General features: G+C 42.4%; 1 protein-coding gene across 1 annotated transcript in view; it reads left to right on the top strand.

Annotated features, from left to right (window-relative positions):
- Positions 1-15,746, top strand: part of LOC115005470 (titin-like) — a 53,931-nt gene that overhangs the window by 36,165 nt on the left and 2,020 nt on the right. The window contains exons 15-26 of the mRNA XM_029427296.1: positions 3,344-3,607; positions 4,460-4,572; positions 6,919-6,950; positions 7,493-7,553; positions 8,894-9,113; positions 11,909-12,079; positions 12,240-12,476; positions 12,656-13,009; positions 13,316-13,525; positions 14,003-14,257; positions 14,613-14,873; positions 14,979-15,239. Coding sequence (XP_029283156.1) covers positions 3,344-3,607; positions 4,460-4,572; positions 6,919-6,950; positions 7,493-7,553; positions 8,894-9,113; positions 11,909-12,079; positions 12,240-12,476; positions 12,656-13,009; positions 13,316-13,525; positions 14,003-14,257; positions 14,613-14,873; positions 14,979-15,239 — 2,439 coding nt within the window. The remainder of the gene's footprint in view (positions 1-3,343; positions 3,608-4,459; positions 4,573-6,918; positions 6,951-7,492; positions 7,554-8,893; positions 9,114-11,908; positions 12,080-12,239; positions 12,477-12,655; positions 13,010-13,315; positions 13,526-14,002; positions 14,258-14,612; positions 14,874-14,978; positions 15,240-15,746) is intronic.

Here is a 15,746-nt window from a genome sequence, read left to right as displayed (position 1 = left end):
CTGCTTTAAATTATATTTTCATTCTCTCTGTTTCTCTACTTTGCTCCTTCAGGATCTTTGCTGAGTTGCTCCGACAGCTGTGGCTGTCTGGAGTGCTCCGTGTCACATTTTACCCGGCGTGTAATGCAACAGGCCTCCTCGGCTGCACTTTGTGTTTACTGCTAATTACCTAATGCTAAAATAAGATGGTGATTATGGAAACAATAGACCTGCTTCACACAAGCATGTGAACATTGTCATTGTTAGCATGCTGATGTTAGCATGTATCTTAAAGCACCACTGTGCCTTCGTGTCGCCCCACAGAGCACTTTTCTATCAGCTTGGCTTCCTGTTTAAGAGTTTTATTACTTTACTTCTGCATTGTTCCATAAACACTTTGCATAGCAGTGCTTTGTCATGTTAACACCAGATAGTATGTTCCTGTTGTTGCATCTTCTGTCTGCAGTAACGATGGAAGCAGGTTTGTAGTTTGTTTTATGGAGTACAACTCCTACTTCAGAAGTTATTAAGAATTACAACCTCAACTCCTCCAGACGCTCAAACAGGAAGCTGTGAGGAGCTGATGACGCCGACCCCATCTGTACATCTCAACACTAAACTCTTCCTCTGCACACTAACCTGCAGAGAGCCTTGAGGTAAAGTAGTCCTCCGCTGTCAGGCAACACTATGGGAAGGAAAAAGTGGTTAAAATGTGTTTTCTTCAAATTGTCCTTAAGAAGAGTGTGAGAGGTTCTTCAGGGTCACACAAAGACTCTCACTGTCATTTCCACAAACGTCAGACAACAGTAAGAAGCATTTCTTCATTTCAACTCGGGGATGTACACCCAGTCGTCAGCTCATGCATATTAATAATGATAATAATAAAGAGGAAGCGAGTCAGGCTGGTTTAGACTGTTTGAAATCTATGTAACACAACGGTACCAACCACAGAAGAACACACCGTCTTCAAAGACTTCATCCTCACTTTTGATGTTGACATGTTTATAGTAATTTACTGAGACAGTATTTCTCGTGTGTGTGATCGACCTGCTGATTCGACGTGAGGAGCAGCGATGAGTTTCACTGCAGCAGCGAGTGGACTTGTTGTCTTCCTTCTCTCTGTACAAGGTACTGTTCATCTACATGCATGTTGTAAGGCAGCTAATGCACCTCAGACAGCAAACACCTTAAACTTTAAAAACAGAAGTATTGTGCAAGCATTAAAGACAGCTAAAGCTACGTTTGTGTGGATGGAAGTAATGACGAATACGTTTACGAAGAAAACACATCTTTAAATAACTGTTTTAACTTCTTCCAGCTCGTTGTTTCGAGGGTCATCTTTTCACTTTACTGTTTCAGTTCACGCTCACTGCTCCTCAGCTTTGTGTGGACGCTCTAACGCACTAAGCTGTTAGTGCAGCGTGCAGGATGTTCACGATACTCCCCACAATCTTCCCCCGTGCAGCTACTGCAACCAGCCATTAGTAGTCTCTACTGCCCGCCCCCCCCCCTGCAGACACTGATCAAGCTGGATGCACTGCCTGGAATTGAACTCTGAAAAGAGACTTTTGCCTGTCAGTACATTTCTTTTTGCCGAAGAAGCTAACAAAGATCTCAGGGGAGTTAATTAACAGTGAATTGTATTTCATAGATTTACTGCCAGATGCAACATTTAGATCACAAAACTTAGATGAAGATGAATCTGAATAGTTTGTGTCGACCTTTGGAAGCCATCAGCAGTCAGTAAGCCGTTCTCGTTATCTTTACATCGCACGCCTCGGGGTTCTGCATTTCTCTACAGTTTCCCTTTCACACTCTGAAGCAGCCGACTACAGAACAAGAAGCAACCGAGCAAGACACAGTGTACTTTTATATACCCTGCTCTTCTAATGGTTTATCTTCAGCTTTTTTTAAAGTCTTGTGTGTGATGTAACTTTAACTTTATCTACATCTGTTCACTTCGGCATTAACCAGAAACATTTACATTAGTTACAGTATATACCAGGTAACACACTTAAAGTGGGACGGCGGGTGAGAAATGTGGAGTGAAGCACCGTCACGACAAATAAAAGTCTCCTGATGTTGTTGTGAGTCTGATCATAGTTCCTGATGTGCTCTGTGTTACAGTGATACAGGGTCAGAGTGGCTGGGGGGTGACTTACACCTCTACTGAGATCTGTGCTGTAACAGGATCAACAGTGGTACATGAGCTGCAGCTACAGATACCCATCCAGCATGGACTTACTATGTTGAGAGAACATTCTGGTTTACTAAAGAGAAAGATGGTGCACCTGTAGATCTGAGATCAGACTCACAGTATAGCAGGTCGTGTTCTGTATCAGCTGTGATTCTAACAACATTCCTGCACTCTGAGAATCACAGACGTGAGAGAGAGCGACTCAGCTGACTACAAGTTCAGATTCATAACAACCCGATCCAGGTGGAAGATTTACTGGATCACCTGGAGTCACTTTGTCTGTCACAGGTGACACTTTCATTCATGTTGATTATTTCCAAATGTTCAGCATGTAGATAACAATAACATAAATGTGTTGTGTGTTTATTTGCATGTGTGTATGTTATATAATAATAATATTCATGATTCTTCTTCACAAATCCAGATCTCCAGGTGCAGGTGAGGCAGATCAGGTGACACTGGGTACACCTGAAGTGTCACAGCAGCTGTGTTCTTCGTGATGATCGTTACCTCTGGTACAAGAACGGACAGAAGATACAGCCAGAAACATCTTATTATTATTATTATTATTATTATTCTTATTATTATTCAGTCAACTTTAATGCTCCAGACGACTACTCCTGTGCTGTGAGAGGAAATGAGAATCGGCGTTCTCCTTCAGTGTGTGAGTTCACTCGACTGTGTCAGGACCAAACATTACAAACATAGTTTCAGATGTGACCTCACTGGAGTCTTCTACATCTTCATGTACATGCAGCAGGAGTATTTCTAGAGACACAAAGCTAAAGCACTAAAAGTTAAAGCAACATTCAGATACATGTTGTGATTTATTATGTGAGATGTTTGTGTTTCATGAATATTAGAAGTATAAAACATTGACATGCTGCGTTTCTTGTATTGATGATGTCATGACTAATGACTCTCAAAGTTAACTGAAGAGTTTTAACGGAGACAGAATGAAAGTGATTGTGTAACTTTACATAGTTAATGTTAAACTTTAAAACAGTGTTTCCAGTTTCTGAAGATTTCTTCATGACAGACGGTCGTTGTGTTCGTGCTGATAACTCAGTGAATCTGCTGCAGCACCAGAAGAAGAGATAATAGTGTACAAGGTCAACTGTCTATGATAACATATTTTAATCTTTAACTTACTCTTTTCTCCTGCAGATGGTCCAAAGCTTCCCTCTGTGTCAGTGAGTCCCTCTGCTGAGATAGAGGAGGGCAGTTCAGTGACTCTGAGCTGTAGCAGTGATGCTAACCCAGCAGCTAACTATACCTGGTACAAGGAGGATGGAAACCTCAAACCTCTTAGTGAAGATCCACAGCTCGTCTTCAGCTCCCTCCGGTCCTCTGACTCTGGACAGTATCAGTGCAGAGCTCAGAACAAGCTGGGGATGAAGACGTCTAAAAGCATCTCTATTGATGTGAAATGTGAGTGAAACATCTGGTTTAGAAAGAACAAACATCTGAAATGTGTCCAGTCTTTGCAGGAGAAGATGTTACTGATCATAGCTACGTTCTTGCTTCACAGTTACAGTCAGTTGTAATTCATCGAGCAGCTCCACGAGGCTTTAGGATGCAAAACATTTTGAGCAGTTAGCAGGAAACAAAAGAGGATCACAGTTTGTAGAGCAGCTGATTACTCGTCAATGAACTCAGATGTGCTGTAATTATTGTTCAGACGTATCTGTGAATCCATAGTTCCTTTACTTGATGCAGAGTTCTTGATTACTTCTGAGAAATGCACTAAACAGCACTTAACCACTAACATCATACTTCATTATGAGCCAGCTGTTCGTCTGTGTGTGTCCTGCAGTAAAGTGGAGCACTTCACTACTGACCATAAAGAAGTCTTTCTTATTGTTAAGTGTTGTTGAGCACATCACTCACAAGTAACCAGAACTCTGCATTAAGTAAAGGACCATTACAAGATTCAGAGCTGTGAACTCTTCATTACTGTACATATTAGTTCCCTAACATAATATTGAATTGTTTCTTAATGAAGTCTTTAGCTGCTCTATTTGATCAGGAGACTCAAGAACTGTCAACTGATGTCAACCAGCAGTTAGTTCCTCAGGTTGTTGCCTGGTAACCACTCAAACGTCTGTGCAGCTGAAATTCTTATCTTTTGATTCAGTTTTGGGAACCAGATTCAAACCGTCACATGCATTTGTCAGATCACGTTTAAAGTGTGAAATGCAGCTGATCACTGTAATTTATATACCACATGTACTGTTGTAACACGACCGTCACAAAGAATAATCTGTTAATGTTCTCCTGCAGATGGTCCAAAGCTTCCCTCTGTGTCAGTGAGTCCCTCTGCTGAGATAGAGGAGGGCCGTTCAGTGACTCTGAGCTGTAGCAGTGATGCTAACCCAGCAGCTAACGTATACCTGGTACAAGGAGAAGCAACAACTGCTTCAGGGAACAGAAGGGAGTTATCACTTCACCTCCATCAGCTCTGAGGACAGAGGGATCTACTACTGCAAGTCTGAGAATCAACATGGACACATCATGTCATCGTCTCTCTCAGTAGATGTCCAGTGTGAGTACAAAACAAAAGTAATACTTACTTATACTTAGGTCTGTCAGTCACAGGCCTTATTATGTTGTCCGTTACTTGTTCACAGCATTTACAGAAGCTGTCAGTTCATTCATTGTGTTAATTAGTCAAGTCTGATAAACTCCACACCACAACAACAAATGCTGTGACACTGGAACTATATATAGGCTCATAACACTCCCTGTAATAATCACACTGACACCATCCAATCCTTTTATAATTCTTTGGAGGAAATGATCTTTGGACTGTTGCTTATATTTAAAATGACCAGACGGCTTCGATTTAGGATTCATGCTGACGGTCAACTTACAGAACTTCATATGATTTCACCGTAAAGCTTGAAATGTGTGTGTTATATCTTACCAGGTGTGTGTAGAAAACCACAGGAGGTCAATCTCCTCTCTGACTAAACTCGACACTGTGTTGACAGATTTAATGTCCCGTAAGGTGTCAGTAGTGAGGTGCTGAGCCACATGGGAAGAGATGCAGCGCCGCTCTGACTGAAGACATGACGATAGCAATACACGTGTGTTTGCCAACATTTGAGGTTCCCAGCGGTGCATTGCTACACAAAATAATGTTTGTTCTACAGTGTGAGAACATTTTGAGTCACTTAACATTGTTGTGATGAATGTGGGACACCACTAAGTTCCTTCCCAGAAAAGGGCCATAAAGAGGAAACTCTATTAGCAGTTACTTTAGCCTGCTAGCTTTGTAGAGGCGTCAACACCCTGTTTCATGAAGCAGGGTGGAAGGTAGGTGAATAACATACTGCAGTAAGCACAATAACATCTAACTCGAGGTAGTCCACGCCTAAACACTGTTCTGTAAACAAAGATTCATCAAGATCTCTCTCTTTTCTCCTGCAGATGGTCCAAAGCTTCCCTCTGTGTCAGTGAGTCCCTCTGCTGAGATAGAGGAGGGCAGTTCAGTGACTCTGACCTGTAGCAGTGATGCTAACCCAGCAGCTAACTATACCTGGTACAAGGAGGATGAAGACTCACCAAAAGCATCAGGACAGAACTTCACCATCACTGACTTCAGATCTGAACACAGTGGGAATTATTGCTGTGAAGCTCAGAACAGCAGAGGACGTCGTGACTCCACCTTACAGCTGACTGTTGTTTCAGGTGCGTCATACTAATCAGCCCATTCACTTATAAATGATCTTAACCTTCCAGTTAAACGAGCCAATCACAGTACAAGCCTACTGTAGTTGCACCACCCAATTTATTTCTGCAGTCTTTAGCTACGTAGCTGAGATTTGAGATGACTAATAGATGTCAACATATATTTGCAAATCAAAAAATGGTGGTTAGCAGGCTAACGTTTATCAAAACTCACATTACCTACTGCCTCTGTAACCCAGTGCTGCCTGTCTTTATTAAACTTTAATTGGGGCAGCGATTTTGCTCCCAACCTGAAAGGAAGCAAGATGACATGTCCAACCAAGGACGTGCTGACATTCAACCCTAACTTCTTCACAATAACCCTGGAGGTGCCACGCTGATAAAGAACTATATCATCTGCATAAAGCAGAAATGAAATCCTGGATGATCACCAAGCCCACCGCAGAAAATACCTTCACTTCCTGCCAAAACTATGGTCCCAGCTCTCATTGCTGTCATACAAGAACCAAATAGCTTGGAGAAACAGCAATAATACGGCATCCCATAATACCACAGGACCCCCCAGTGAGCCAGTTTTCTCCAAGTTTACAAAACACATCTAGACATTGCCAATCCCTTCTACCCTCCTTCAGGGTTCTTTCAAGAGTCAAGAATGTTGCTGCTCTAGTTATTGCACTTTCTGTGACACCCTAATAATTCGGACACACACATATTCTACCTTCCCTGCCCGCCATTCCACGGGCATCATCCCCAACCTCTATGCTGCAGTGGTGTGTCAACCAACAATATTTTATTTAGTCTTACCCCCGACACCTTGCTACTAGTGGAGCTTTTTGACTACATTGGTGACCTCTGCCAGAGCGATGGGTAAGGTTTCCCTGGCAGGTCTTCCAACTCTCTCTCATCCTCCAGTCAAAGTCAGCACTTCTTTGCTTCTGACAGCAGTCTGGGAAAAGGCTTGCTTCCCTTTTTAAGTCGCCTCACGGTTTGCCAGAATCTCGTAGAGTCCCAAACTCCATTTCTCCAAACTCTCCGTGGTTGTATGAAAGATTCCTCTGGAGGTGGCAGCGTTCATCGTCAGGTGAGCTACGTCATCTCCAGGCTGGGATCAGTCGACAGCTCTGTTCAAGTGTCCAAGACAAAGATTTGATCATTCGACTACAAAGTCAATATCTTTAGCCTGAGGTGCAAAATCTCTCTACAATCAGATCCACAACTGTCCAAGCAGCAGAGACCACCAATATAGTTACTGGCACATTGAGTGTTACACTGTTTTAAAAACCATTTCTATGTTATGGGACGCGAATACAAAGCATAAGTTCACATGAGTTACTATTTAGAATGCTTCTGTCTGAAGAGCTATGATTTTATCTGTAGTTATTACTTGATAATGGACCCAAACAAGCTGTAATTCCATAATTAATTGTCACTGTTTCCCAGGTTCAATGACATCAGTAGCTGTTGGATCAATCACTGCTATTTCTCTGGGTATCATATTCCTCTCTGCCTTCCTGTTGTTCAGGTGAGCTGTTCAGTTTACTGTGATTACATTCAGTAATGTTCAGTCAGTTCTTTAATCATTTCCTTTTGACGATTCATTTCTTTATTCATTCTCCTATCCAGAAGAAGGAGGACATCGAAGCAAACCACCGAGCCTGGAGAGAGACCGGACAACAGAGCCCAGGTGAGGAAGAAGAGTTCAGGTGTCACTCAGAGTCCACTCTCACCTGGAAACTTCATATCCCTATTTGGATATTTTATTTTCCCAAACTAAACATTGTACTCAGGATGTAGAGCGGGTCATCCACCAATCACAGCGCTTGGATCCCTGTCCATATGTCCATATGTCCAAAAAACACTGAATCAAGTTGCTCCCGATGGGCTGTCCAGCACCTTGCATGTGTGCAGTCCAATTACAAATCTATCCCTACCACCATCTCTTTTTCCATCCTGTTCATTTCCATTTTATAAATCTCTAGCTATGTCTGTGCCATACCCTTGTGGGTGAGGTTGCATACATGACCAGCAGGGATTACAATGACAAAAGCGATGGTGATAGCCTAGTGGTCTGGTGGTACGCCTTCCCAACCAGAAGGTTAAATACCAGGCTGCCACCATTGTGCCCCTGAGCAAGGTACTTAACCCTGAGCTGCTCCAGGGAGACTGTCCCTGTACTTAGTTCACTGTAAGTCGCTCTGGATAGGAGCGTCTGCTAAATGACATGTAATGTAGTGTGTGTGTGTGTGTGTGTGTGTGTGTGTGTGTGTGTGTGTGTGTGTGTGTGTGTGTGTGTGTGTGTGTGTGTGTGTGTGTGTGTGTGTGTGTATAAGTAAAGCAAGTGGAAAGCTTGAAGAGCCTTAAACCTGCATTCTTTGTAATGGCCAGCAGGGGGCGACTCCTCTGGTTGCAAAAAGAAGTCTGTTTGTATAGAAGTCAGAAAATGAGTCGACTTCTCACTGGATTTGTTACCTCATTAAACATTTTCCTAATACGTTTATTTTGATCACTAGTTTCAAGTCTTCTTCAACACAACTTATGTTCATTTAGTAAATGATGTCCCATTTAAAGGACAATAAACAATAAAGCAGCGTATGCTTTAGGGCGGGGCTACCTTGTGATTGACAGGTCACTAACACTGTGTTGTCCGTCTTTCACCTTGAACTCTTTCAGTGTTTTCAGTTCATGAAAGTTTATTGTAACATTTTGGTCGCCTAAAAATGTCTTGTTCAGCGTTCGGTTATACTTTGCTCCACACTCTCGTGTCACATCTGCTTCCAAAAAAACAAGATGGCGGTAATCAAAATAAAAAACTAGACGTCACGGTGACTGCGTTCTGACAGTCTTTGCCCCAGACTTGCGGCCCGATGAAGTATTCGTAACTTCCCTAGAATTGCAGAACAAGCCCTTCTCCTTTAACCTTGCAGATGTTTTACTAAATGGTCATTTTGTGCAACAGGCCAATATGAAGCATTCTTACCCTCTAAGTATTTAAGTGTCCTCGTCTTTGTGATGTTTATCCTTCAGATAAACTCGGTGAGTGACAGCCCTTCAGCTGCAGCACAGAAAACACCAGCAGAGCAGGAGCAGGAGCTTTGCTATGCCACCGTGAACTTCTCCAAGAACCAGGAAGACCCTCTCTACTCCAACATCAGGCTGCACAGACACCAGGAAGACCCTCTCTACTCCAACATCAGGCTGCACAGACACCAGGAAGAGGAGGATGTGGACTACACCACTGTCCAATGTAAGAGTGCCAGTGCCGCCACAGAGTGAGTACATGACGATATTTCATTGATACAGTAAGTTTGGAACAGTCAGTGTTTTGATTCACTGTTGCATTTGTCTGGTATTTTTTAAACCTGTTCTTAGTCAATATTGTGAGTTTATAATTCGCTAAATACGTTTTTTCATCAACAGATCAAGAAGTCAAAAGGCTGCGGAGGATTCATCTGCAGTGTACAGCACAGTCAGCAAAAAACCAAGAATGTGAACACAACATACATGTGTGGCTTTTACCACTGTGGTTAAACTGTGTAATACTAGGCCTGAGTTCATCTACTGTATCAACCATTGTTATGACATCCAGCGCGTTTCTCCAGAGTATTATTGTTAGCTAACGTGTGGTAAAACATTTAGAAATACAAATACAGAATGACCTTAACAAAGCAATATGTTCCTGCCATTACAAAGCAAAACATCTTGTGAAATACATTTCTCTATATACAGCACATTTATTACAATCTTTCTCTGCTTTATTCACTTAAATCATAATTCTTTGTTTTAAATATTGCCAATATTCCTGTGCTAATGTTCTTAATATTTTACAAGTTAGTGTCAAAGTTCTCATCTCACAAATTAAATGTTTTGTTTTTTATTCCCTGGTTTTGTACTTATTTAACTCTGTTTACATATATTGTTAAAATAACCTAATATATTATTAAATAAAGACATTCAGTTACGTACAGGGGCACGTAGCTTCACTAAGATAGACCTAAAGGTTTGAGTGTTACATTATTAACTCTGCATGTGAGAGCAAAGCTGTCATCAGACTGATGCCTCCGCCGGTCATGTGACTCTCACCCTGCAGGTCTGCTGAGCGTCTTCTCTTCCTCAGAAGATGGAGCAGCTTATTACTCATAGAAATGCAGTTGTAGCTTCGCCACCGTAACTAGACGGCATGTCAACACGGTGTGCATGGGGTTCTAGTAAAGGTGATTAATATCTCAACAGCTTGCAGGATCCTTTGTTTCCCTTTACAGAACAATAACATAAGACCAAGGAAAGTGTGCAGTGAGCTGTCTGACAATGGGACAAATTGTCTCTTTATTCATAGTCTACTACAGTAAATATTAAGTTCAAGCAGTTAGTTTGCGAAACCATTGTCATGTCTTCTCAGCTCGGGGGATTCACACACTTCCAGCTGCTCATGCATGTTTATTAATAAAGAGGAAGGAAGCGAGGCCCGCTTTTATTAAATATGTAAAGTGTCCTCACAACACACAAGTTTTCTTTCAAGATCACTTCCTTCTCTAACAGCGCATTAGAAAAACTGTTACACAATATCGAACTTCTGACATGTTTTATGTTCGAGGCAAAGAGATGGGCAGAGCAGCTATGAGTTTACCAGCAGCAGCAGCGCATGGATTTGTTGTCCTTCTCTCTGTACAAGGTACTGAACATCTACGTTTATACTGTGAACATGTGTTCTGTAGGAGGAGTTGTTCTCTTGTCCTCTCTGTAGAAGGTACTGAACATCTACATTCATACTGTGAACATGTGTTCTGTAGGACGAGTTGTTCTCTTGTCCTCTCTGTACAAGGTACTGAACATCTACATTCATACTGTGAACATGTGTTCTGTAGGAGGAGTTGTTCGCGGTGGCAGAGAGTCCATTCTGCTCAGTCGGTCGAGAGTGTTTCTTTAATTCCGAGGAGATTTGGACCGGCGGCCATGTTTATACACAGAGAGAACACCTTGTGTTGATGAATGTTAGGCTGAAAAGATGAGGCTGAAATGCTCCTTTTTAGAGAGGAAATATAAATATAAGTGCTATAAACAGTGGAAACTCCAACAGTGGTGTTGACCTCAGTCCGTAACTATAATAAGAGCTTATATTACCAACATACTGGCAGTAAAGAGTTTTACTTCCCTGTTCTGCATTTCTCTTTACTGTCACATCCAAACAAATTCTCTTTCTTCTTCTTTTCAGAAAAAGTGCATTAACCTTCCCTCACTTCTAACACTGCTTTAGTGAACATAGAGTACAACTGTAGAAATGTATGATGCTTAAAGGAGTTCTTCACCTAGAAGTGATCCTTTGCGTATGAATTACTCGCCTGTGCACCTTAGATTCTTGAAGAAAACTTTGTTTTTCTCTCATGCCTCCCTGGTGAGCGAAGAATTGAATAAAAGTCTTAATGTATTGAAGTGAATGGAGATTTATCAGGAAACTCATGATGTGCTGGTAAACTGTCTGACTCCCCCCCCCCTCTCTACTCATTGTCTGTATTATCTATCTGGTTCTTCCTCACACAGACTGCCTGCTCTCTGTATGATTGTTGAACCTTCTCTGTGCAGAGAACAGATACTCCAAAGACAAGTTTATTTATCAAGACTCTTCGTTTCAGTATTTATAGACTTCACTGGTACTTTGTATAAAGACTTCATTCAAACTTTCCACAACGCTCCGGTCCAAAGTGTATTAAGTATAAAGATTTCAGTGAAAATGTGTTTTATCAGCGGGAACGTTTTGACTGCTGTAGATAAGATTCTGTGCCCAAACACCTCCACACATTCAGCTCAGTCTCCTGATGTTGTTGTGAGTCTGATCATAGTTCCTGATGTGCTCTGTGTTACAGTGATACAGGGTCAGAGTGACTGGGGGGTGACTTACACCTCTACTGAGATCTGTGCTGTAACAGGATCAACAGTGGACATAAGCTGCACCTTCAGATACCCATCCAGCTGGACTTACTATGTTGAGAGAACATTCTGGTTTACTAAAGAGAAAGATGGTGCACCTGTAGATCTGACAATCAGACTCACAGTATGCAGGTCGTGTTCAGTATCACTGTGATTCTAACAACATCTGCACTCTGAGAATCACAGACGTGAGAGAGAGCGACTCAGCTGACTACAAGTTCAGCTTCATAACAAACCATCCAGGTGGAAGATTTACTGGATCACCTGGAGTCACTTTGTCTGTCAAAGGTGACACTTAGTTAGACAGTTGTGTGTGTGTTAGTGTGTGTGTGTGTGTGTGTGTGTGTTAGTGTGTGTGTGTGTGTGTGTGTATGTGTGTGTGTGTGTGTGTGTGTGTGTGTGTGACAGTTCAGACTAAAATTACATTTATGTTTCTTTACAAATCCAGGTTTCCAGGTGCAGGAGAGAATAACATCCTCATGCAATGTTGAGAACTGTAAATATGGAACCCTGAAGTGTCTCAGCAGCTGTCGTCCAACTCGTCACCCTTCCTACATCTGGTACCGCAATGGACAGATAATAAATGGCAAACATGAATATATTTATCCATATACATACTTTTATCCTGAAGACAGTTATTCCTGTGCTGCACAAGGATATGAGGAATCCGCCGCTCCCTCAGTGTGTGAGTTTACTCCACAGTCTTCCACTGACATGACGCTGTGTTGAACTCATCAGCTAATGTTCTGTACCATGGCTTCATGTGTCTTTACAACTCCGTACACAGCAAAACAACCAGCTGTGAATTACTGCAGTAAAGACTTTAGTTGTTATCATAATAACCAAACACATGTTATATTTCAGGTGTCTATGGTCAAAGCTGCCACAGAGTGACTTACACTGACAGAAGCATCTGCGCCCCCTCAGGCTCTTCAGTGGACATTTCTTGCACTTACTACAGTGTTGGATCTGTCACATCTAAATTCTGGTTCAGTCCTGAGCGTAGTCATCAGTGGGGGGATCCTAACAAACCTCAGGACCTCAGTGAAGACTCCCAGTACACAGGTCGTGTTCAGGTCCTACCAGCAGAGAGAGGACGCTCCACTCTGAGGATCTCTGACCTGAGAGCGACAGATTCAGCTCAGTATCACTTCAGATACAAGACACGAGGCTTTGAATGGAGGAGCAGTTTACCTGGTACCACTCTGACTGTCACAGGTACTGATGAACACACTGATGATGTCGTTAATGTAGCAGGATTTAAATGAATCATCATTAGATCATGTGCTTTCTTATTGGAAATGATCATTTTGACATATACACAGTAAGGGAAGTTTAACACGAGGGAAAGTATTAAACAGGAAGTAAATGCAACTGTAAACAAACATGGAGCAGAAACACCTTGATCAATGTTTTACATTAAAAGACCTTTTCTCACGCTTAGATAAGAGATTAGAGTTGACATAGAAAGTGTTAGATTGTGCATGGTGTGATGTTTAAAACATTGCTGTTCCTTGTTCACAGATGCAGATGTGCAGGTGCAGGTGATCTGGTCTCCTTCTGGTCCAAAGCTGCTTTGTCACAGCAGCTGTCTTCTCACCGGACGTTCTTCCTTTGTTTGGTACAAGAATGAAACGATGATTCAGGAAGAAACATCTGCTTCTTATGGACAAGACGTTCATGCTGCAGACAGTTATTCCTGTGCTTACCAGAGTTACCGCTCTGCTGCAGTGTGTGAGTTTACTCCTCTCACAAACACAATGTCATCACTTCAAATGTAGTGAAGTAGAAGTATGAAGGAGCAGAGAAACAGTACCTCAGAATTGTACTTATGTACGACACGTGAGTAAATGTACTTTGTTTCTTCCCCACTGGGTGACAGTAGGGCGTGATGCACTCAGAGTAGAAATGAAAGGTGGAGTTTCTGACCACTAGTTTCACTAAAGAATAATTGTGTTATGTGGACTTGTAAACACGCTGGCTTCTCCATTCTTTCTCTTTGTTCCACTGATCCACACTTGGCGGCGGTAATGTTCAAAGAAGCGTAAGAATGTGTCAGCAAACCCAGTGAAGAAGAAGAAGAAGAAGAAGAATGCAATATAGCAAGAAAGGATGTAAACAAATACAACACATAGGATGTAAACAAGTGTTTGAGTAACACTTAGTGAATAACACACTCATATTAATGTGTGTTCATATTACCTCCTCCAGATGCTCCGAGGCTTCCCTCTGTGTCACTGAGTCCCTCTGGGGACATTATGAAGAACGATTCAGTGACTCTGAGCTGTAGCAGTGATGCTAACCCAGCAGCTAAATACACCTGGTACAAGGGGGAACAACTGTTCATTGAGAAACAACAGCTCATCTTCAGCTCCATCCAGTCCTCTCACTCTGACCAGTACTACTGTGAAGCTGAGAACGAGCTGGGGAGGAGGACGTCTCAATATGTCTTTATTAATGTGAAATGTGAGTTATAAACGTGCTGCATCTACTGAACAAAGGACAGGTTTAGCAGAGTGTGTCTGCTCCACTGCACTGTTAAAGGGATTCAAACCACTTTATTCATCACAAGACCTGCTAAATTTCAGATGCTGCAACATCAATTACATTACATCATTTAGCAGACGCTCTTATCCAGAGCGAACTTACGTAGAACTAAGTACAGGGACAGTCTCCCTGGAGCAGCTCAGGGTTAAGTACCTTGCTCAGGAGTACAATGGTGTTGAACTCCCAACCTTCTAGTGTTTTGTTTGGAAGGTGTACAACTAGACCACTAGGCCATCACCACCCATCAGTTCATAAATTCATCTGTCTCCTCCAGATGGTCCAAAGCTTCCCTCTGTGTCAGTGAGTCCCTCTGCTGAGATAGAGGAGGGCAGTTCAGTGACTCTGAGCTGTAGCAGTGATGCTAACCCAGCAGCTAACTATACCTGGTACAAGGGGAAGCAAACACTGCTTCAGGGAACAGAAGGGAGTTATCACTTCACCTCCATCAGCTCTGAGGACAGAGGGATCTACTACTGCAAGTCTGAGAATCAACATGGACACATCATGTCATCGTCTCTCTCAGTAGATGTCCAGTGTGAGTCAAGTGACAATTTCACGGTATTCCTCGTGATACAGAAGTCTGTCTATATGAGACATGCTAATATAAAGGAAACATCTCTCTCTCTCTTTTCTCCTCCAGATGGTCCAAAGCTTCCCTCTGTGTCAGTGAGTCCATCTGCTGAGATAGAGGAGGGCAGTTCAGTGACTCTGAGCTGTAGCAGTGATGCTAACCCAGCAGCTAACTATACCTGGTACAAGGAGGATGAAGACTCACCAAAAGAATCAGGACAGAACTTCACCATCACTGACTTCAGATCTGAACACAGTGGGAATTATTGCTGTGTAGCTCAGAACAGCAGAGGACGTCGTGACTCCACCTTACAGCTGACTGTTGGAGCAGGTAAGTTCTCCACATTCACCTCTTTACTACAGAATGAATCTGGATGCCACATCCTTGACCTCAGAGGGACAGTTTTAACCCCCAAATAAAAAAATATTGTTTTTTTCTCCTAACGGTGCTATTTATCAGTCCAGATTGTTTTGGTGTGAGTTGTAGAGTGTTGGAGATGTCGTCCGTAGAGATGTCTGCCTTCTCTCCAACATCAAGGAACCAGAAGTCACAAAAAGACATTTAAGACATTTAAAAGAAAAACTCAACAGCGACGTCTCTTTCCAGAAATCCTGACTCGGTGCCTCAAGATAACCCACAGACCTCGTTGTGAGGAGTTTCATGTAGGAACTATTTTCTTTGTACAGTATCATCGCGTAGAAGGAAGCGTGCACCGATGGAGAACAACACTGATGTTGACATCTCGTGCTGTCAGGAGCCTCTCGTCCGTGAGTAGATGCACGCTTCCTTCTGCGCGGTGATGCGGTTGCCGGGTTTAGTTCGGTAAAGAAAATAGTT

Source organism: Cottoperca gobio, unplaced genomic scaffold, assembly GCF_900634415.1.
Source record: "Cottoperca gobio unplaced genomic scaffold, fCotGob3.1 fCotGob3_30arrow_ctg1, whole genome shotgun sequence".
Taxonomy (NCBI): domain Eukaryota; kingdom Metazoa; phylum Chordata; class Actinopteri; order Perciformes; family Bovichtidae; genus Cottoperca; species Cottoperca gobio.
This window is presented reverse-complemented; position numbering and strand designations above follow the sequence as displayed.